At 37.2% G+C, this 24,386-nt stretch overlaps 1 protein-coding gene across 15 annotated transcripts in view; it reads left to right on the forward strand.

Annotated features, from left to right (window-relative positions):
• The window catches only part of PCDH15 (protocadherin related 15), a 768,547-nt gene that overhangs the window by 578,303 nt on the left and 165,858 nt on the right, over positions 1 to 24,386 (forward strand). For all 15 annotated transcript variants that reach the window (XM_040624601.1, XM_040624600.1, XM_040624598.1 and 12 more), the window contains 2 exons: positions 19,788 to 19,928; positions 21,910 to 22,022. In XM_040624601.1, the coding sequence (XP_040480535.1) occupies positions 19,788 to 19,928; positions 21,910 to 22,022 (254 nt within the window). The remainder of the gene's footprint in view (positions 1 to 19,787; positions 19,929 to 21,909; positions 22,023 to 24,386) is intronic.

Genomic DNA, 24,386 nt, shown 5'->3' on the forward strand with positions numbered 1-24,386 from the left:
TTTGTTTTGTTTTTTTTCTTCACATCAAAGCTGTCAGGGAATAGTTATCAAAAACTGTTTTTGTGGTGCATGTCAGCTTGTGAAAATTGAGTTGATGTAGCCCCAACCTGCGTCCCTCTGGTCTCGAATACTTAATTAGAAAGAAAGCACACAGTGAGACAGTTGGGACTTGATCTTTAAAATGACAATGAGCTATAATTAGATTTGAGAGTGTGAATGAGTAGAAAAGGGAAGGTTTTATGACAAAGTTTATACATGATTAATGTCTAGAAAAAGGCTTATCTAATGTTTTAAGAATCTGTGTCATTTTCTTTTTGTGGCTTATTGATTCCTTTCAATAAGAATTACATTGTTAGCATTACTTGAGATCAATATTAGATTTAAGTGTTTCAGAAATAAATATTGCTCTTCTAATTAAAACCCTGCCATCTTACTAGGACTAAAGGGGCATTTTTCTTGTGTTATAAATGGTAACATCTGTGAAATTTAGGGTTTTTCTATCTTGATTTGTTTTGTTTTTTGCCTTTACAAAAGAGTCACCCAGTGATACATCATTGACTTACACCAGGTTTTTGTTTTTGTTTTTGTTGTTTTTTTGAAGAGAATAAGCCTCATGGGGTTAGGATCCCAGTACACATCAACAGAGTTTTCCAAGGCAATTGAGTGAAATACAGCACATCTTTTCTGGGGCTCACCTAGAAGTCTCCCTTATGGCTTAAATCATGTGCTTTATTGTGAAGTTCTTGCCAGAGGAAATGAGAGGAGACCCTCTCAAATGAGAGGAGACCCTATCTTGGCTTCTCATGATCGGGATTCTTGGCTTTAACACCCGCAAAGCCAAGCCACTGGTAACTCTCTTGGTTTTACAATCCCCACTCCACAGTTCTTCCCTATCCTTAAACAATGGCCATACGGGGACAGTAGACCTATAATCTCATTCGTGCTTAATATTTACTGAGTGAATAAATCAATCAGAAAGCATTTATTGTGGACTTAACAATATGGCAAGATTGTTAAGCCATGGTAGTGCGTCTTAAAGATGCCAAGAAGTGCAACAGCTCTGTAGAGAATGGGGGAATGAATGTGTCCCAGTGACATCTGAATCTGCTCTAGACAGGAATTCAACTCTGAAAAAAATATAGGGGATTCATTTAAGTGAGGACAGAAGAAATAGCCAGAGGAAATGTATTCAAAAATTGCAGTAAAAAATATCCATCTTACGGACATGAATTTGTGTGACATGATTGGAGTGTGTCTGACTAAATAAATGTTAGCTACTTAAAAGAATAGCCCCCAGGGCATCTGGGTTGCTCAGTAGGTTTAAGTGGCTGCCTTCGGCTCAGGATCCTGGGATCGAGCCCCGTGTTGGGCTCCTTGCTTAGCAGGGAGCCTGCTTTTCTCTCTCTTTCTACTGCTCCCCCTGTTTGTGCTCTCTTGCTCTCTCTGTCAAATAAATAAATAAATAAAATCTTTAAAAAAAAAAAAAAAGAATATCCCCCAAAACATCAGGATTCTCTTAGAGACTCATTTGTAGACAGGAACTATTACAAATATGGTTTTGTGAAACCCATTTTATCATATAGAAAAATGGAAGTTTACTCAAGACTTATAAAAAGCAGTGACAAAAAATCAGAGCTGGGGCTCCTGGGTGTTTCTGTCGGTTAAGCCTGCCTTCCACTCAGGTCATGTTCCTGGGATCCTGGGATCCTGGGATCGAGCCCTGCATCAGACTCCCTGCTCCGTAGGGAGTCTTCTTCTCCCTCTCCTTCTGCCCCTCCCCCCTCTTGTGCTCTCTCGCTCTCTGCTCTCTCTCTCAAATAAATAAAATCTTAAAAAAAAATCAGAGCTATGTAATGGAACAGTGACTTGTCTCTGAGATGCAGTCTTTATTGGATGAAACAATAAACAAAAGCCAGGAGATTAGTTAGCAGCTTTGCTTCATTTAATCATTAAAAAAAGGGGGGGGTGAACAAGGAAATGGAGAAAGCAGAAATACATAAAGTTATTGAAATGGAAGAATTAATCATGATTGGGCAGGAAGCTGAAGATACGGATGAAATAAAAGCAAAATCAAAAGTGAATCACGGGCTTCTGGCTTGACTAATGCAGACATTGGGGATAATAGTCGGTAGAAATAAGGTAGATGGAGAACAAAGCTCTTCTAAGGAGAAAATAATGAGATCAAAGTAGGACAGACCCCATTTTAAATGATTTTGGAACACGCATCTGCCACCACCTATGGAAGGCTACACCGTCCTCCCAGATCTGTGCAGGACCCTAGGGTCGGGACAGGCAGGAAGCTCCCCTCCCCCCCAGAATTACAGGTTCACCCAACAAGAGAGCACGTACCACCTAGTGCTGAGAGGACCCTGGAGGCAGATGGCAGGAGGGGGCCACAAGTCCTTTCCACGCGACAGCAACACCATGGGGAGGACAGGGCACATGCTCGGTGGCCACGGCTATTTCCATCTGATGCCAGGGGGACCAGGCTGCATTGAGAGGGCCAAGGTCGGCCTAGCCAGAAAATATGGGAGTAAGAATCCAAGCAAAAATGCAGAATGGGGGAATGCCTGGGTGGCTCAGTCAGTTAAGCTCCTTCCTCAGCGAGGAGCCGTTTTCTCCTTCTCCCTCTGCGGCTCCCCCTGCTTGTGCGCTCTCTCTCTCTCTCTTTCTCCATCAAATAAATAAATAAAATATTTTTAAAAATGCAGAATGGGAGCCACCCAGATTGAAGTTGACACCATGAGAGTAATAAATACATTCTCCATGATAGAAAACATCATCAGATAAACTAAAGGCTTGGAAATAAATCCTCAGGTGATTCCCTTTTGAGGATGGGCAGGGGCTGAGGAGGGAAAGAGAAAGACTGAGGGGTAGAAGAGAAGCCTGCTAGGCATGTGGTTCAGAGCAAAAGAAGTTTTCAATGCGGAGAAAGAAATTGAAAGGTAAAGGATTTTCTTAGAGGCAGGGCAAGGCGAATGACTTCAAGGTAAGTGGGGGACCTTAGTTCTGTTGATTAGACTCCCATGGAAGCTGCATGGTAGACTGGTCTCTGCCCTCCTGCAGCTTGCTTTCCCTTTTATTTGTCATGTGTCTGAGTTATTTGGGGGTATGACCTTTATCTATAGGTCACTTTGTTTCTGTTTTTGGCCCTGTTTATTTTTTCACATCTCTTTTGAAGAATACTTACATGCATTCTGTATGAAAATGTATGGCGTTTTAATTGTATTTCCTAGACATATTTACAACTACTTGTATTTATTTCTGTATTTAAGCCTGTGCACGATTTATGCCAGTCTTTCCATATTCTACTGCATCCATTTTTAAGTTCTTTACTTTGTTGCCTCTTGTGGTTACTCCTGTATGTCTTCAACTTTTTAGGAAGGATGCACATGTTGTGAGTTCCAAGTATGAAATTTTCTTTTGCTTATACATATAAAACTTGACAGACTGTTACTGTCTCGAGTTCAAAATTTACTTTTTAAAACTGTATATATGCTTTCCCACTATTTTCTTTGTTTTTATTTATTTATTTATTTAGGGAAGGAGAGAGCTGAGGGGGGGGGAGAGACTCAAACAGACTCCCTGCTGAGTGTGAAGCCCACTGGGGGCTCAATCTCATGACCCTGAGATCATGACCTGAGCCCAAACCAAGAGTTGATCATGCAAACTACTGAGCCATGCAGGCAACCCTATTTTCTGGTTTTTAACAATATAGAAGCACGAGGTTATATTAATTGTTTCAATTTTTAGGGTTGTTGTTGTTTTTTTGTTGTTGTTGTTGTTTCTGCTTGTGAGATTATTCTTAAAATGAAATGGTTTCACTAGTATATATTGAGAAATTCTTTTGTCTGTATTAATTGTGTCTGGTATATGATGGCCCCTTTCAATCTGCAAACTCATAGAATTCATCACCCCAGGATAGTTTTATATAGTATAAGGGTTCCAGAGTGATTGGCTGGTCTCACCTCTTCAAGCCCCTACTGACCAGCCGCGGGTAATTCACCATCACTCTGTCCCCGAGTTCTTGTATTTGTAAAACAAAGACACAACAGCATAATTGAACTTTATACCCTGTAAAGAGTGGCTGTCCATTGTCCCTTCCCTGAGCAGCCACAATTCTATTATTTACTTCTATGAGTTAGACTACTTTACGTACCTCATATAAGTAGAATCACCCAGTATTTGTGCTTCTGTGCATAATATCCTCAAGGTTCATCCATATTGTCACAAATGGTAGGATTTTATCATTTTTTAAGGCTGGATAATATTCCATTGTGTGTATGTATGTGTGTGTATATATACATATATCTCACATTTTTTTTTATCCACTCATCCACTGATGGACCTTTAGGTTCTTTCCTCTTCTTAGCCATTGTGAATAATGCTTCAGTGAACATGGGAGTACAAGTATCACTTTCAGATCCTGATTTCAATTTAAAAAATCCTGGATGTATACCTAGAAGTAGGATTGCTGGGTCGTAAATTAGCTCTATTTTTAATTTTTGAGGAACCTCCGCACTGTTTTCCAGAGGGGCTGCACCAGTTTGCATTCCTACCAGTCATGTACGGGGGTTCCAATTTTTCCACATCCTTGCTAAAATTCTTTATCTTCTGGATTTGTTTAAATACTAGTTATCCTAACTGGTATGAAGTGATATCTCACTGTGGTTTTGATTTGCATTTACCTGATGACCAGTGATGTCGAGCATCTTTTCAAGTGTCTTTTAGCCATCTGGATGTGTTCTTTGGAGAAATCTCTGTTCAAGTTCTTTGCCCATTTTTTAACCAGATTATTTTTATTTTGTTGTTCTAGAGATCTGCCATACAACACTGAACCTATAGTTAACAACACTGCATTGCACACTTAAAAATATGTTTAAAAAGTAGATCTCATATTAAGTATTCTTAGTGCAACTAAAAAAATAGTACTTACTTTGTCAGATCGTTATGAAGATTATAGGATAGCATTTGTGTGGAGCAACTAGTGTCTGCCATATCGTAAATACCCAGTAAATACTCTCTATCATTGCTCTTACATTTACTCTGGTCTTTGTCAGGCTTTGAGTCTCTGATATTTGTCTTCTATATTTATTGTCTGTATTCTGTCACCTTCTTTCTTTTCTTTTCATCTGAGTTCTGGGAGAGCCTGTAAAGGTCAGGAGTCCAGTCAATTGAGCATGGGTTGGGGGATGAGTAAGATGTGGGGCAGTGGAGAAGGAGCTGGGCCTCTGACCTGTCACTATGACCACTTTTTCCAGATTCGTCTCTTCTAAGAGTGTGTTTGCAATGGAAGAGCCAGAGCTGAGTGTTCTATACTCAGGTTTCTGGTTGACCAGAACAATGCTACAGCTGCTTGCGACAGCTCACACAGCTTCAACCTGGCTCTTCCACCCACCATGATAATGTAGGGCTCTTCACTCCCATTCTCTCCCCAGCCCCAAGCTGTCCTTACTGCAGAGTCAAAGAATCCCAAAGCATTCAGGGCAATCTCCGTGCCAGGAATATTATCAGCCATACTGGGAACTAACACATCAGGGAGATTCCCATACAGCCATGATCGTTATTTTTTTTTTAAGATTTTATTTATTTATTTGACAGAGAGAGAGACGGACAGAGAGACGGCCAGCAAGAGAGGGAACACAAGCAGGGGGAGTGGGCGAGGAAGAAGCAGGTTCCCAACAGAGGAGCCTGATGCGGGGCTCGATCCCAGGACTCTGGGATCACGCCCTGAGCCGAAGGCAGCCGCTTAACGACTGAGCCACCCAGGCACCCCCAGCCATGATCATTATTAAGAGTGAAATATCCTGGGCTCCTGGGTGGCTCAGACAGTTAAGTGTCTACTTTCACCTCAGGTCATGATCCCAGGGTCCTGGGATCAAGTTCCATGTCAGGGTCCCTGCTCAGCGGGGATCCTGCTTCTCCCTCTACTCTTCCCCCCTCATAACCTNTTTCCCTCTCTCTTAAATAAATAAATTTTTTAAAAAGAGTGAAATATCCTGAGAACTTCTAGCATAGCAGGATTTTATGAGCACATAGCCATAAGAATGAAATGTAATGACCTAATCCTCAGTGAATATAGTAAGAAAAAGAAAACAATACTGTTATGTAAAATATTTTTAAAAAGCAAAAATGCATGCAATATGCAACAGCTAGGTTTTCCTCCCAAAATATGCTGCAGAGTAAACAATACTAGAATACCACTAGTTCATTATAACAAAGACGTGTATTCCTATTAGTAGATGTTTGAGGCAGCTAGGTGTTGGCTGACCTTGTTTTCAGGCTGAAGGTCGGCCTCAAGTCTGGTCCACATGCCTCTTCCTTCAGGGATCCCTGCTTAAACTAGCCTGCTCTGTGCACAGTGAAGGACAGGACCGCGAGAGAATTTGCCTAACCACACGGTCACATGTCCAGTTGTGCGTCCCGGTTTTTCATGGTCCATTGATCGAAGCAAGTCCCACAGCCAAGCCCAGAATCAATGGAGCCAGAAGTGGAGGAATAAGGAGTGGGTATTTACTGAACAATAGTACAATGTACCACAACAGTCTAGTTAAAAGATATTCCTTAAGTTCATTAAAATGGTTGCCTTTGAAAAAGAGGTAGGAGTGGGTATGAGGATAAAAGGACATAAAAAAACGAGAAGTAAATATGTCTCAAACCACCAATTGTAATGTTTCATAAACTGTGGATTGTATTTAACTTAAATCTCTATCCTTATATTCAAACCAAAATAAAAATCCCTCAATATTTATTGCATGTGCATGCATCCAATATTAATTAAGGGTATTGCATGAACATTAAGGACAAACATTGTTATGTTTCCTTGCCTTAGAATTTCAAACTTAAAGAGTTGGAAATCAAGTAAGTAGAAATGACAAACCATTGAAAAAAGCTCTAAGAAATAAATCATCAGGGTGCTCTGAAATTAGACAAAAGGAAGCCTGCTTTCGTCTGGAAAGTCAAGGAAGGTTCTAGAAAAAGTGGTGCAAAGCTGAGGTCTGAAAGAAAAAGAGGTGTTTCTACTGCAGAGTTGCATGGATGACTTAGACCCTAAAGTTGGAGGAAGAAAAATAATTTTCAAAAGCCAAAAGGAGGTAACTTTGCCAGGAGTCTAGAGAGGTAAACCTGAGTCAGAAACTATAGCGTCTGATAGGCTTGAGGGTAGTGCCAAGATTTCCTCTCCTAAATAAAAATGGGAGGGTTTTAAGGCAGAAGGGACAGGATCACTAGTTACTAGCTCTCATTCGGGTGCATCCTTGTTTTTAAGTTCCTTTGGGCTTATGAGTTTGTTTTCATGAGGCAAGTTGAATGTGTGCCCACTATTATTTTTAGAAATTTCTACACAATGTATCTTCATTGAGATACATTGAAGAAATTTTATAAGGAATGTATTGTTACTTGATGTCTTGAGGGGATTGAGTTATGTTTACCTTTGAAAAACATATTTCCCAAAGGATTTAAATTACCCTGAAGCAAATACTTCTTAGGATCTTGAATAGTTATGTTGATACCACCTCTGTAGAAACTGAACTGTATGCACATTCTATATTATGTTAGGTCAGTGACATTGGCACAAGACACTTGTCTGTGAGATGTTGACTCACTATGTTGTCAACACATGGTAGTCACTGCAGGTGTCAGACAGTGGGGAGGGGAGAGGAAGAAAGAAAAGCACACATAGTCTCAGTGGTCACATGGAGAGTTTGACTTTCCTAGTGTCTTTTACGGATACCTTAGCATTCGGTCAGATCCCCTAAAAAAGCCATTATGATTGCAAAAAAAATACAAACCACTTTGCCGTAATCCCTAATGCTAAATCATACTTGGGAGGTTTGGTGAGTTACACTGTTATAAAATAAATCTGATTAGTTGCTTTCGAAGACATTGGGAAAAAGAGTTTTGGAAACCACATCAGGGAGAAGAATCTTTGTATACTTGAAAACAAATTACTTAATGTTTGTGTGTAATGGTAATAATAGGTTTAGTTTTCCCTGATATAATGTGATTGCCATTATTACGAAGAAAATTATGTGGGTCTGAATAAGTAATTTCTTGATAATTATGTATATAAGAAAAATTACTAAATCAAGATATCCCCTGATATTAAGAACTTAATTATTTTGGTCCATTATAGGCTCATTGAAATTCCCTCTGTTTGCAAGTTTGGAACATCTTTCATACAGACCTGCAATTACCTTCTGTAGTAATTAATTACATTCTCACCATCATTAAGTCAAAACATATTGTGTTTAATGCTCACTATAGAAATGGAAGTCAAAAGTAAAAATGAGCTGAGTAATAAAGAAAATAATTGAAATCTTAAGGTTCTGTTTTCTTGATATAAACTTATATTTATTCTGCCACATTAATTATACCCACCTTGTCATTGTATATAAATGTGTTACTGTTTGATGTAAAAAATCGAACGTCAGCACTATGATGACAGGATTTTTTTTGTTGTGGTCATCTAGAAAAAATGCCTGGTTCAGAGCATCACTGTGTCACCACATTGCTATCTATGTGCTGAATAAATGACCATTCCAGTAGTATTATCTCATACTAATATTTATTGAGCCTTACACAGTCTAATTTAGTAGATTAAAGGACATCACAAAGTTGACATGCCTTTCACATTTTGGAAGCCACACTCTATTTAAATATGTCACATACTACCTCAAATCATATTTGGAAAGAAGCCTAATACATGAACAAACAAATCAATTAATTCATTTATTAATAGGTGATATTAAATCACGTCCTTCCTGAGGGCAATTAGGGTTGGCAAACATCCCGGGTCCTTCAAAGCTATTGACTAATGTCACCAGGGTTGGCATTTGTGTTTAACCAGGAAAAATGATATTGTACTCCAGTTACTTTCCTTCTTTAAATCTCATTTCCATGTAAGAATAATAAGAACATTTTGCTGGATTGGTACTTGGCTTTGATAAAGAATGAAAGCACTTAGCCAATGTCAGGCACGTAGATGGTAGCTCATACTTCCTCCTCATCCTCCTTGCTTTCAGGAAGATGGCAAACTTCCGGAACTTTGCCTCTGGTTTGGTACAGTGCTTCTCTGCTCAGCATTCATTAACTTTAGGATATCAATGCCTGGACTCACGAAGTAATTCTAGTGTCATCTATGACAGTATACAATTTGAGAATAAAGTTTTCATGAAAACACTATGTTAATTGGGTCTGTACAACATCCCCCCAAATAAATATGTGCATTTATTTTTTAAATTTTATATATTTCAGCGAGAGAGAAAGCAAGAGTGAGTGCAAGCATGAGTGGGGGGGAGCAGAGGGCTAAGCCGACTCCCTGCTGAGCAGGGAGCCCGAATCCAATCAGGACTGGATCCCAGGACCCTGGGATCATGACCTGAGCCAAATGCAGACACTTAATCTGCTGAGCCACCCAGGCGCCCCAAATATGTACATACTATAATAAAGGTTTTTTTTTTTTTTATCAACAATTGGCAAGGTATTTCATTTAAATAGACATCTTCAATTTATGTCACTTCATAATGATACATCTCTACTTTTATTCCCTTGAGTTGAAGATAAAAATACCCAAAATCTTGACACATAAATTACATTTTAGCTTGTCACTCTAAAACTCAAATGATATACCAGATCGGACTCCACATATGACACGATCACTATGATTCCTATAAAGCAGAATACAAGTGGAAGGCATATCTCATGTTCATAGGTAAGTGCCTACAGTGAGGTAGGAAGTCCACTTGACTATCAGCGTGAAGACCTGTGAACTAGTTCTAGAGCCTTCAGTTCGTAGCACGCATGCTTTTCCTTCATAGCTTTTATCAGAAATGCTGGTAGGTAGTTGTGCTTATCTGTGCACCTTTTGTCTCCTCCCCATGCCATTATGAGGCCCGTAAGTACAGAAGCACATCTGTCTTTCTCATCATTGCCTATCGTTCTGAGAGATAAATAGTAGCCATAGATGAGAATCTATGAACAGATATTAGTGGGCTTTAAATTGAAAACATGCCAACAATTTAGCCACTTTCTAAGGTTAGTAAATTCTTAGAGGTCCTCCAGACCGTATCTAAAATTACCTATGTAATGATGATTCTCAGAGTTACTGAAAAATTACTCAGAAATCTCAGTCTTGTTCAACAATAGGTTAACCCACAATGTAACTCGGATTTGACACATTGCGCAGTGCAGTTAGTGTAAGAAAACGCCATCCATATCTTAATAAGTCATATGAGGATTCCTTTATAGGTAAAATCCAAAGGATTATGTCATTATTTTAAAAGATGGGCTTAACAACAGAATGCATTAAATATAATTAAAGGAGTAACAGAATATAAGGACAGCAACTGAGAAGTAGGGAAGAGATAGTGCTTTATATTCAGCCAGTCCAAGGGAAAAAAAAAAAAGAATTTTCATGATGATAGTTTCATTTCTGAACTATCGTACTCAGGGATCTTTTTTGAAAGAATTTTTCTTTTCCTCCTATCTTCTACTTTTGGGAGCTGTGTTTTCATAGATTCCATTATCATCTCTTTTGGGAAGCATCTTCCCCAAACAAAAATCACTGATGTAATCTCTACTTGCTTTCTGCTCTCAAAAATGTGCACATGACCCCTGCAAGCAGGGACTTGGGTGACGTACATTTCCAACCACAGGAGGGGTTCCACATACAGCCACATACAGCCACCACCCCCCATGTAAGTGACGTCCCTGGAGTTGGGCATCCTGGCAGCATGGGACACACATATGTATAAACATGGAACACATTTTAAGTATTCACTTAGCAAACTATTTTTGATCTCTTAATGGCGAGGCAAAAAAATAATCTGCTCTAATGGAGCTCGCAATCAAGGGTCAGAGATATGCTGCAAACCCATGAAGAAGGAATTATGAAATATAAATTCAGATAAGACTACATAGTCTAAAGAAAATACAATAAGAATTGACTCAAGTGGTTTATGAATGGGTAGAGGCAGAGGAGGGGGCATCTGAGACCTGGGTGTTGGGAGGAACTAGCCACACAGGAGTGATGCCAGGAGTGAACAACAGACAGACGAGTGTTGGGGTAGATGTGAGCTTGGTGTTCTAGGAGGTCATTCTTGCTGAATTACTTCTAATGATATCAGGAAGGTAGGAATATGAGATGAACTCTGTCTTCCCAACTCAGTTTTCATTCTGGTACCCTCAGGACTCAGCTAACTCTAGCTACTGACTAGTAGACATGTCGAATAAATGAATGAATGAATGAATGAATGAATGAATGAATGAATGAATCCCTCATCTAATGAATTAATCCCTGTACTATAAAACATACCAGCAAGATGGTAAGTATTAGGAAATAGGTAATTTATAACATTTTCAATTGCTGATAGTATATATAATTTTTACATTTAAATTTATATAATTTTTAATTTCCATAGTCTCCATGATGCAAGGTCAAGGTTTCCTGCACCCCTTGAATGGTTAAGCTCTCACTCATATCATGGTTCTTTTTTGAACACTTTGTTTAGGGAAATATATCCCTCTAAAGGAGAATGCGTCATTTATTTGAAAACTCAGGAAAAAAATATCTCAAACTCTTGTGGTGAATGGAACTGACATTAAGAAGGATCGCTTTCCCAGTACCTCATTAGTCTTCCCAAATCATGTTTATCTGAAGTCATGCTTGCTCCAATAGATAGATAAGGTCAGTGGGATTTATAGAAAGAGCTGTCACAGTAAGTGAGGAGGTTTCAGAAAAGCTGTCCTGCTATGCTTCTCACATGTCCTCACTTTCCATACAATTTTAAGAAGGAACCCATTGTCTTTACCCTTCAAAAGACTCCAAGAGGCATAATGATAGGATACTCTATTTTTGCCACCCCTGCTGAGAAGAGAATCTTTGCAGAGAATTTTACCACTATCCTATTAAATTTATGTCTATGCTTGTTTCTCTTTGGTTTGTTTTTTTGCATTTGTTTTCTTTTAATAATGTCTCTTTGTGGTGGCTAGGTAAATAGAGCAAAATTACAAAATTGTTTAGTCTTCTTCTTTTTTATGTGATATTCTTTTTTTGTGTGATATTGCATACATATTATGAGATTACCCACTAACTTTCTATAAATCACATGGGACCACCGTCTATTTTGTAATCCCTTTTTAAATTTTTACATTGCCTGAAAAGTCAAAATACATTTTACCACTTGATATTAAAAAATCTGTACTAAGGAAGAGACACTGTAGTTTAGTTAGCTGACTAAAGAATAAAATTAAATGGATTCCACCGTGTGCCTGTCTAAAGTATTTGTCTTCCTTGATGGTGACCTAAAACCATAGACAATTTGTTTTATTCTTTTGAGCCCACAGTTGGAAAACATTCTAAGCAACTATGTTAAGTAAGGGTGTGGAGACAGAAGGAAAGGCAAGAAAAGAATCAGTCAGATGGTATGAAAAGAATTAGCACTATCTATCCTGACAAAACGAAGCTCAGGGTAATACTTTGGTCTTCACAGTTAGGAAGACTTCTCTTCCCTTGAGGAGAAGGGGAACTCTGCGCCCCTCACTGCAGGGGACAAATAGGTTGGTTTTCAGTGCGTGTTTCCCTGAGGAAGAGCCTTTCCGATTGTCCAAGTCCTGAAATGCCACCATAGATCTGAACAACATTAAAGAACTTTCTTTTGCCAGAATCTTTAAAACTTCATCTGAATGCAATGGTTTAGTGTTGGTATTGTCTAAAGACAGGGAGCTAACTGTGATAACATCGCAAGATTTCTTCTGTCCTAAATAAAGACCAAACGATTTGTTTGATCAGTGTGCAGGACCAAGAAGTCATTTACTTATCATTTATAAATCAAACTATAGCTTAGTTTTAATTTAGTATGAACTTGAAGAAAATAATTTTTGTAAACTGCTTGCGGTGTTAGTGACTTTATTATAATTTGGAAATGCTATAGAAAAGGAATCTATTGCCATAGTAATAAAATTTTAAAGATTGGCCTTTTTATAAAAAGACAGTTCTTCCTTCAGTATTGATGGTCCAAAAAACTCTTAAAAAACATATAGATGGATATACAGACAGACACAGTATAATGTATGTACTATTTTATCCTGAATTAGAGTTCAAAGTAATAAATATTTTCATCTCAATTTTAAGTATGTTTTTGTAGCTTGGTTTACTTTAAAAAATAAATATGATCAATGTATTCAGCTGGGAAAAATATCAACTTATTGGGACTATGTAAGAGTAAACAGAGATCCCTCTATTTCTAGCACAGTTTAAATTAAAGAAAAAACAAAATATTTGGTAAGTTAATATTTATCAAAATTACCAAGTATTTGGGTTTTAAAAAATTAATATCAATATTTAAATTGTTATTTACTAAATGATAACTTGAATATTTATATACCGTATTATTTTATAGTTATTAGAATACATAATTCATCAACTCAATGGACTATTTGATTTCATTTTTTAAAATAGAATTAGGTGAATTTTGTACATTAGAATACTTTGATCATACCTATTAAATTTTTAGTGGAATCAAGTGTTAGATATTTAACAAATAGTAATGGTAAATAATATATTAAGCGATAAATCTACAATGGCTCCTTTTTTTTAGTGTAGTTGAATTTCTGAATTTTATAATGACATTGTTTTCCAGATTAATCATATTAATTTTAAATTTTATAACCTCTTGAAACTATGCATCTGACCTGATTCTTGTCATAAATGGCCTAGGGACAAAGTTAGGCATGCTAATTGAAGCTGTCCCCAAAGCCTATCATATGGCTTAATTATTTAAGTGTAAAGCAAGACTTATGTAAAGAGATTTTGGAAAGGGAAAAAAAGGAGGAAGGAAGGGAAGGAGGAAAAATGAAAAAGGAAGATAAAAATGGGGGGGGGAGTGGGGGCAGGAAAGAAAGAGAAAACACTTTTGAACACATTCGAAGGAAAATCCAAGTAATTTTAGGTATTTACTTCTTGTTGCATGTGGTATCAAATAAAAGGCAGCACCTTCATAGCAAGGGTTATGGGGGTCCAACGAGAATGGCTCTGGTGGGCTAACCATGCCACATGAGACCCTATCTTCTTTATGTGGTAGCGATCTGTAGAATAACAAATCACAGAATAGCAAGTTCAATGACATAGGTAGCATATACCATATATGTTCATATACCTGCACTCTTATCTGTCATGATCCTCTAGGAAGAGCCTGGATGTTCTGGATAGCAAAATATTTTGGGCGTGTGAGAGATAACACTTCAGAATACTGAAACTTTCTTCTTTTTATTTTATCGGAGGCATAATTCAAAATGTACTGTGACTACATTGGCTTTAGTAAAGAGAGCGTGCTGACCTCTAATGAACATACTTGAAGTTTCTGGATAACTAATTTGTGATTGGCTTTTAGTTATAGTACAGATGGAATGGGTGCTGAATCTTTTCTTTTTTTTTTTAAGATTTTATTTATTTATTTAACAGAGAGAGAGACAGCCAGCGAGAGAGGGAACACAAGCAGGTGGAGTGGGAGAGGGAGAAGCAGGCCTCCTGCTGAGAAGGGAGCCCCATGCGGTGCTCGATCCCAGGACCCTGGGATCACACCCTGGGCCGAAGGCAGACGCTCAATGACTGAGCCACCCAGGTGCCCCGTGGGTGCTGAATCTAACAGAAACGCTGAAATTTTGTTCCTAAAACAGTTAGTGCTGTAATTTTGCTCTTTCTTCCTTCATTCCTCTTCCTGAACATGTGCTGCTTAACTTTCCAGGCAGTGCACTAACTAAGCAGGATTTACTAGGGCTTCCAGTTCTAGAGCATTCTTCCCAAGTAACTCTGTTCATTCTCATGTTGAAGGACTGTTGCCTTTAGGATATTGTAGATAAATGTGAAGGTAGGTTCATGTGTAAGGACCTGTGTTGTACTATAAGTCCTATTTCATTTGAGTAATAACTGAAATGTACTAGCTGAGGAAGCTCAGAAATGAGCTAATTCTTAAAGCCTTGATTTCCTTTTTGTAAGGTATGGCTACTATTCATACCAACTCCTAAATTTCTTGTAAGCATACACGTGAGAACACATGAAATGCACATTATTGGATAATGTAGTAAGGCACGCCAATGGACTACTAACAACTCCTACCATTATCATTATTTTAAAAATTTTTAAATTTGAGTATATTTGACACACAATGTCAAATGAGTTCAGGTGTATGATACGTGATTCACTTGATACATTATGCTGCGCTCACCCCAAGTGTAGCCCCCATCTGTCACCATAAACACTATTACAATGACTCTGTTCCCTATGCTGTATCTTTCATCCCCATGACTTCCCATACCTGGAAGCCTGTGTCTCCTACTCCCCTTCACCCATTTTTCCCCTCCCCAGCCCTCTTCCCTCTGGCAACCATCTGTTTGTTCTCTGTATTTATGGGTCTGATTCTGCTTTTCATTTGTTTATTCATTTGTTTTGGTTTTTAGGTTCCATATATCAGTGCACGTCAGATGGTTATTTGTTATTTCTTATTCTGACTTATTTCACTTAGCATAACACCCTCTAGGTTCATCTGTGTTGTCACAAATGGCAAGATTTCATCTTTTTTGTGGCTGAATAATATTCCAGTATATATATCTTATTATAATTAATAATTATATTATATTCCAGTATATATATTATATGTTATTATATAAAATAACATCTATCGATGGACACTTGAGTTGCTTCCATATCTTGGCTATTGTAAATAATGCTGCTATAAACATAGGGTCGCATATATCTTTTTGAATTAGTATTTTTGTATTCTTTGGTAATTCTAGTAGTGGAATTCCTGGATCATAGGGAGCTCTATTTTTAATTTTTTGAAGAACCTCCATATTGTTCTCCACAGTGGCTGCACCAGTTTGCACTCCCACCAACAGTGCGTGAGAGTTCCTTTTTCTCCACATCCTTGCCAACACTTGCTGTTTCTTTTGTTTTCTATTTTAGCCATTCTGATAGGTGAGAGGTGATATCTCACTGTAGTTTTGATCTGCATTTCCCTGTCGATGAATGATGTTGAACATCTTTTCATGTGTCTTTGGCCATCTGTACATCTTTGACAAGTGTCTGTTCATGTCTTCTGCACATTTTTAATTGGATTATTTGGGTTTTTTGGAGCTAAGTTGCTTAAGTTCTTGATATATTTTGGATACTAACTAACCCTTAATTGGTTATGTCTTTTGCAAATATCTTCTCCCATTCAGTAGGTTATCTTTTAGTTTTGTTTATCATTTCCTTTGCTGTGCAGAAGCTTTTATTTTGATGTAGTTCCAATAGCTTATTTTTGCTTCTGTTTCCTTTGCCTCAAGAGACATATCTAGAAAAAAATGTTGCTACAGTCAATGTCAGAGAAATTACTGTCTGTGCTCTCTTCTAGGATTTTTATGGGTTCAGGTCTCATATTTAAGTCTTTAATCCATTTTGAATTTATTTTTATATATGGTATAAGAAAATATTCCACTTTCATTCTTTTGCATGTTGCTGTCCAGTTTTTCCAATGCCATTTGTTGAAGAGACTGTCTTTTTTCCTTTGCATATTCTTTTTCTTAAAGATTTATTTATTTATTTTAGAGAGAGAGAGCACACATGCAGGGGGAGGGACAGAGGGAGAGGGAGAGAAATATTCAGGCTGACTCTCTGCTGAGCACAGAGCCCAATTCAGGGCTTGATCCCAGGACCCTGAGATCATGACCTGAACCGAAACCAAGAGTTAGATGCTTAATCAACTGAGCTACCCAGATGCCCCTCCCATTGCATATTTTTGCCTCCTTGGTCAAAAATTAGTTGATCATGGGTTTATTTCTCGGCTTTCTATTCTGTTACATTGATCTATGCGTCTGTTTTTGTAGTGGCACAATACTGTTTTGATTCCTATAGCTTTGTGTAGTATATTTTAAAATCTGGGGTTATGATGTCTCCTGTTTTGTTCTTCTTTTTCAAGATTGCTTTGGCTATTTGAGGTCTTTTCTGGTTCCATATACATTTTATTTTATTTTATTTTATTTTATTTTATTTTTATTTTTATTTATTTGACAGAGAGAGAGAGTGCACAAGCAGGGGGAGAGAGAGGAAGAAACAGGCTTCTCACTGAGCAAGGAGCCCAATGTAGGGCTCGATCCCAGGACCCTGGGATCATGACCTGAGCTGAAGGCAGATACTTAACCTACTGAGCCACCCAGGCACCCCTCCATATACATTTTATGATTGTTTGTTCTAGTTCTGTGAAAAATATTGTTGGTATTTTGAGAGAAAGTGCATGAAATTTATAGATAATTGGTAGTACGGACATTTTAACAATATTCTCCCAATTCATGAGCATGTAATACTTCTCCACTAGTTTGTGTCACCTTCAGTTGTTTTCATCAGTGTTTTATAGTTTCCAGAGTACTAGTCTTTCACCCCTTTAGTTAAGTTTATTCCTAGGTGTATTATTATTTTTGATGCAATTGTAAATTGGACTGTTTTCTTAATTTCTCTTTCTGCTATTTCATTATTAATACATAGAAATGCAAAGGATTTCTGGGGGCCTCAGAGGGGAGGGGGGTGGGGGAATGGGATAGACCGGTGATGGGTAGTAAGGAGGGCATGTATTGCATGGTGCACTGGGTGTTAGATGCAACTAATGAATCATCGAGCCTTACATCGGAAACCGGGGATGTACTGTATGGTGACTAACATAATATAATAAAAAATCATTAAATAAAAAAATAATAAATAATAAATAAATAAATAAATAAAAATTATGATATGTTAGTTACCATACAGTACATCATTAGCTTTTAATGTAGTGAAACATATTATTTTGATGTAGCCTTTTACAATATGGATGGATCTAGAGGGTATAATGCTGAGTGAAGTAAGTCAGTCAGAGAAGGGCAAATAACATAAGATTTCACTCATATGTGGAATTTAAGGAACAAAACAAATAAAGAAAAAAAGATACAGACAACAACAACAACAAAAAGAAATGCAAAAGATTTCTGTACCCTGAGACCTTATTGAATTCATTTATCAGTTCTAGTAGTATTTTGGTGGAGTCTTTAGGGTTCTATATATAATATCATGTCATTTGCAAATAGTGGAAATTTTACTTCTTCCTTACCAGTTTGGTTACCTTTTATTTCTTTTTCTTTTCTGATTACTGTGGCTGGGACTTCAAGTACTGTGTCGAATAGAAGTGGTGAGAGTGGACATCCTTGTCTTATTTCTGATCTTAGGGAGAAAGCTCTCAATTTATGGTTTATATTTTTATATCTCAGGGAAGGTTCATATTTTTAAAGATAACTTTAATAGAATAGAATTAGAAAGTCAATTAAGTCAATTAAGAGCAGAAACAAGTGGATAGAGGAGATGAGGATGATCTATTTTAGGCATGCTTTCATTGAGGTATTAGCAGGACTTGAGAAGTTTGGTTGTGGAGTCCAAGAAAAAGAGAAGGGTCAGTGGCCATCCCTAGGCTTTCAGAGAGACCAACTTGGTAAAAGGCAGCACCATCGATCTAGAATGGAGAAGGTATACATTTGGGAGAGGAAATCAGGATGCTGGTTTGGGATATGTTGAGTTAAAGATAGAACATCTGAGTTGACCATTGTATATATTACTTTGGAGTTTAAAGGATGAGTGTAGCCATAATTTAAATGGGGGTTATGAACACATAGAAATTGTTTAGAGGCACGAGACTGGGAGAGATTGCAGAGGCTGAAATTAGAGGTAGAGAAGGTAGATGTGCCTGTGACTGAGCCCTGGGAGTGCTTTCCTCCAAGGAATTTAATGGTTCATACAGTGTCTGTTCAGGTTAGCTGTCAAATCTACCACATACTAGCACTGTGCCCAGATCATTTACTTGAACTCCAGGGCTGGCTTTAGCATGGAAAACTTTATGTAATTCCAGTGTCACTTCATGTAATTCAAAATAAGACCAATGTAAATCCTAATGTAAGTGAGCATGCCCAACAGTTTTAACTATTTTTATTGTAGTCTTTAAAAAATGTATCAAATATTGATTGCTTTTTTAAAAAGATGATTTTTAAAAATATCCTGACTTATCTTGTTCTAAATCTGGGACAATTCCACATCCTTTAACTCCCTATAAACCTCAAGTTCATTAACTAAAAACAAAAATGGGCAGTAGAGTATACATGTATCATCTTTAGTATAGTTCCTGGACATAATAAGCTTTCAACAAATGGTAACTATCATTATTTTACTATTATTACTATCATCATCATTAGCAATGTTATCCTAAAGGATTGTTGTGAGGATTAATTTATTTATGAAAAAACCTAGCATATTTAACAGCACAGAGCAGCTGGTAAATAGTTTTTGTCTCCTCCACTTCCATACCTGTCCCTCCACTTTACAACAGACCTCCATGCTCCATCATTCCCTTAGGGTTGGAGTTCAAATAAGCACAATAAAAGAACATCATTTATAATTGTCTCAGAAGGGAAGCTATTAAGAGGACATAGGGCTTAGGTCAGGTGAGATTCCTATAATTAAAGGACCGTGGAAGAGAAGATGCCCAAGGCAACCATTAATTTATTCTTTCACATAAATAATTTTCAATAACAGGTAGTGAAGATACTTGACTGATTCAGATGGAGTCATCCAGAGGAAACAGAGATTTGCTACATTTCAAACCTGGAAGTGTGAATGCTAAATGTGATTTTTTCACTTCTAGAAGGCCATTCATTTTAGAGATCAGTTTGACATCATCCATACCTTTTGTTTCCATTTTGTGAAAGTGAATTAATAATATATAATTTCATTTTAGGGACTACCCGCGAGTCGTGTGAGGTACAGAGTAGATGATGTCCAGTTTCCTTATCCTGCCAGTATTTTTGACATAGAAGAAGATTCTGGAAGAGTAATAACTCGAGTCAATCTTAACGAAGAGCCTACAACAATTTTTAAGGTCAGTTCAGTGTTTTCCTTACCGTTATCTGTTTGATATTTAACTTTTGAGAGTACAGTTTAACAGACGACCATACTTGTTTCCATTTTTCTCCCAATTATTTAAAATTACAAAATAATGTGTTTTTTACCACAAAGATACTTAGAAAATACATTTAAGCAGAAAGAAAAAAAAAACACACTTGATATTTCACATCTTGGAGATAACTAAAATTTAGCAGTTTAACATCTATCCTTGTGATGACATTCCATACACATGCAAGTATACACATATGTGTTTGAAAATAATATGATCCTATTATTCATATTGCTTTTTTGACTTAATAAGATATTGCCCATGACAATAAATACTGTTAATGTTATTTTATTAATGGTTGAATGATGTTCTGTTGTATGAATGCACTATTATATTGTGCCTAATACTTTGTTCTTGGATAATGAGGCTGTTTCTAATTTTTTGTTATAATAATATTTGCTGTTGTGAAAGTCCTTGTGCAAATATCATTTGCCACTTACCTGATTTTTTTTCCTTAATATTAGTACTGAGAGATAGAATTATTAAGTCAAGTTTATGTACTCATGATAAGTTATACTTCAGGAAAATTTGAAATATTACTACCCTTCACTATTATCATAAATAATCTATTTTATTAAATGTTTGAGTGTTTCCATTTTCTGTAATTACTTAAAATAATTTTATCATTGTGAATAAAGCCTTTGACCCTGCATTGAGGAAATGCCCTCACTGGTTAACCTTGTGGGCGTCAATGAGTACTATGTCTCATATAATCCTACCACTGTTGGGAGCAATTGTTCTGTTTATAAAGGGTTAACCCAAGGGTAAATCATGGGCCCACGGATGATCCTTGGTTATGGTTTCATGGTCTACATTGAATTGCTTTCAATTAGTAACCTGCAGCTTCCAAAATTATGCACATTCCAGAGAAACACATAATATTGAAAATATTTAACATTTCTTAAATAGAAGAATTCTTCTTGACATGATATATGTTATCCAAAAAAGATCAATTATAAACTATATTGTAGTAATAAATATTATTTCTTGAGACAAAAACTTTCCAGTGTTTGCATCATTTGAATAGTTTCTACTAAACAGTATGAACTTGGCTTTATATATTTTTAAGAGAGTGTATATCTAAGTGTGTTAAACTGTAAAGATTTCTAGTTTTATCCTCCAGAGAGAAGTATTTCTGCCCTATCATCTTGCAGACAATTAATTCACTGGAAAAATTAATTTCTTTTCCTAAGCAAGCTAATTAGCTTTTTGCTATCGATGTGACTGAATTTAACACTTTTTAAATAAGTGTTGGTGCTCATAATGGCACATGTTTTTACTGTGGGCACCAGTGGGACTGTGGAAGAGAAGTCAGTTTAGTCATTGGAGAGATATTGTACCATATATCTCTTTTACTAGCTGTCTTTTGTTATAACGTTAGTGACTCCACTTCCTTGAGTTTTCTTATCTAGGACATGAAAATAAAGCACCCACCTGGTGGGATTGTTGTGAAGAATAAGTGAGAATATATGTAACATACACTCGTCCAGTGCCTGCTCCCTGAAAGACAGCGAGAAAGTGATCATTGCTCCCCCTCTTGGAGCCAGGCAGTCCAATGAATAAAAATGATGGTTTACATTAAGAAAAGGTGGGGGGCGCCTGGGCGGCTCAGTCCTTAAGTGTCTGCCCTCAGCTCAGGGCGTGATCCCAGGGTACTGGGATTGAGCCCTGCGTCAGGCTCCCTGCCCCTCTGGGAGCCTGCTTCTTCCTCTCCCACTCCCCCTGCTTGTGTTCCCTCTCTCGCTGGCTGTCTCTCTCTCTCTGTCAAATAAATAATAAAAATCTTAAAAAAAAAACTTTCCTTTAAAAAATACAAAATAAAAAAATTTATTTAAATTTTTTAAAATGATGCTTTTCTTTCTTCTTGTTAATCATCTTTAACATGAATTTTTATTACCTTTTTAAGTTGGTGGTTGTTGCTTTTGATGATGGTGAGCCTGTGATGTCCAGCAGCGCCACAGTGAAAATTCTTGTCTTACATCCTGGAGAAATCCCACGCTTCACACAAGAGGAATATAGGTATTCATTCCCACTGGTTTCCATAATATGTAAAGGGTTTTTGTGTTGCTGTTTTGGCCTCTCAAAACTGAGGTGATTTGAATTGATCAATGAAGTGGCCTTCCAATTCTCGTTTAAGTTTTTCTGAATTAGCATAATATTACATTTATTTTTAAATTAATATAGTCAAAATGATAATTTAGTCTAAAAATACCAGTTTTAGCAATGCTTTAATGAATAATGGAGCCTTTAAGAGTACTGTGTTGGGGCACCTAAGTGGCTCAGTCTGTTAGGCATTTGACTCTTGATCTCCGCTCAGGTCATGATCTCAGGGTCATAAGATAGAGCCCCTTGTCAGGCTCTGTGCTCAGTGCAGACTCTGCTTGTCCCTCTCCCTCCCCCTGCTGGCTCGCTCTCTCTCTAAGATAAATGAATAAATAAAATCTTTAAAAATAATTAATGTAATCTTTGAAAAATACAACATTATATGTTGGGGTTTAAACTGCAACTAATTAATAATCTCAATAGTGAGAAGTAAATAGACATTTAGTTTCTTGTTATTGTCAGATACATAATTTGACACAAATCTGAAATTTTATTTCTCATATGATCGGTGAAAGAAAAAGAAAGAATGTACCTGTATGTTTATGTGTATGATATATATTATGTATTATAGCTATAGAGCTAGTATATATACTGTCTTAAATCAGGCTGCCGTAACAAAAATCCCACAGTCTGGGTGGCTCTAATGGAAATTTATTTTCTTACAGTTTTGGAGGCTGGAAGGCTGAGGTCAGGGCACCAGTATGGTCGGGTTCTCATGAGAGCCCTCTCCCTGGCTTGCAGACAGCTCTGACCTTGTTGAGTCCTCACATAGAGGAGAGTGAGAGAAAGCAAGCTCTCTGGTGTCTCTCCTTGTAAGGGCACCAATCCCAAGATTAGGGCCCCACCCTCACGACCTCATCTAAACCTGATTACCTCTCAAAGGCTTTGTCTTCAAATACTATGCCATTGAAGGTTAAGGGCTTCAACATATTGATTTTAGGGGGACACAGTTCATTCCATAGCACGTGTGTAGATAGATAGATAGATAGATAGATAGATAGATAGATAGATAGACAGATATTCTTAGGAAGTGAAGAATTTATTTAAAAAATAATAAAATTAAACGTACTGTATTTTATGGTTGCTTCATGATCACATATGAGTGAAAGATTTATCATGCTTTCCTGAAAATGTCATAGAACTTTCTTTCATGGTATTGTTTTCTTTAAGTGAAAACATGAATGTACTTGTATTAGAATGTGAGAACCCATAAAAGATAGTCTTCCCACAAATATTTGAAGGAGACTCACTGCATACTGCATATTTACTCTTTCCTTATTCTGGACATAGCATTAAAGGGCATCCAGTCCTGGTTCTCCAGAGGCTTGCTGGAAACTAAACATTATATGAACAATACAATACAGTGTGGAAGCACAATGATAGGAGCTCAGTGCTGAGCAAGTGTGTTGGAGAAACACCTCACTGTATTTAAACACACATTTATTCAAAGAAAATTAAACACATTTATTCAAAGAAAACTTGAATAACAAAAAAATCATATGAAACATTGGCAGAAGACACTATGTTTTGAATAAGTCCCAATAATTGAAATGTTTAACAGCATAGTTTTAAGCTACATCTTAAAAGTACAGCTTAGCCACTCCACAAAACTATGGAAGGATGTCCCATGCTGTGGAATTAGTGTGTATAGATGTATAAATAAAAAATATGGGAGGATGTATTGATTTCCAGGATTATTTAGTTTAGTCTATGTAGAGACAAATTAGACATTACATAATGATGCTGTTTGAGGCTCAAGAAAAATAAAGATTTCATATAATAGAACACTTGATCATATTCTAAAATTTGGATTTTTATTGCTTTGATAATTGGAGTTTTTTGGGGTTTTGTTTTGGCTCTTTGCTTTGATAATTTCTAAGAACTAAGAACTGTACGTTTTAGAGCAAGGGCTAAGATATTGAGAGAGGAGGCGGGTGATGTGTCTGGGAACATTTACCACACTGAACCAAGTGTTTTCCCTTTTATAAAACACTGCCTTGGGTGCCTGGGTAGCTCAGTTGGTTAAGTGTCCCACTCTCGGTTTGGGCTCAAGTCATGATCTCAGGGTGGTGATCTCAGGGTGTGGGACTGAGCCCCGCATCTGGCTCCACACTCCTCAGGGGGTCTGCTTGAGATTCTGTCCCTCTGCCCCTCCCCCTGCTCATGCCCTCTGCTCTTTCTCTCAAATAAATAAGTAAAACCTTTAAAGAAAACCTGCCTTTGCAGTATTCAAGCAATAAATTATGTAATTTTACCAGAAAATTCTACATAACACATATG

This window comes from Ursus maritimus, unplaced genomic scaffold (assembly GCF_017311325.1).
Source record: "Ursus maritimus isolate PB19 unplaced genomic scaffold, ASM1731132v1 scaffold_7, whole genome shotgun sequence".
Taxonomy (NCBI): domain Eukaryota; kingdom Metazoa; phylum Chordata; class Mammalia; order Carnivora; family Ursidae; genus Ursus; species Ursus maritimus.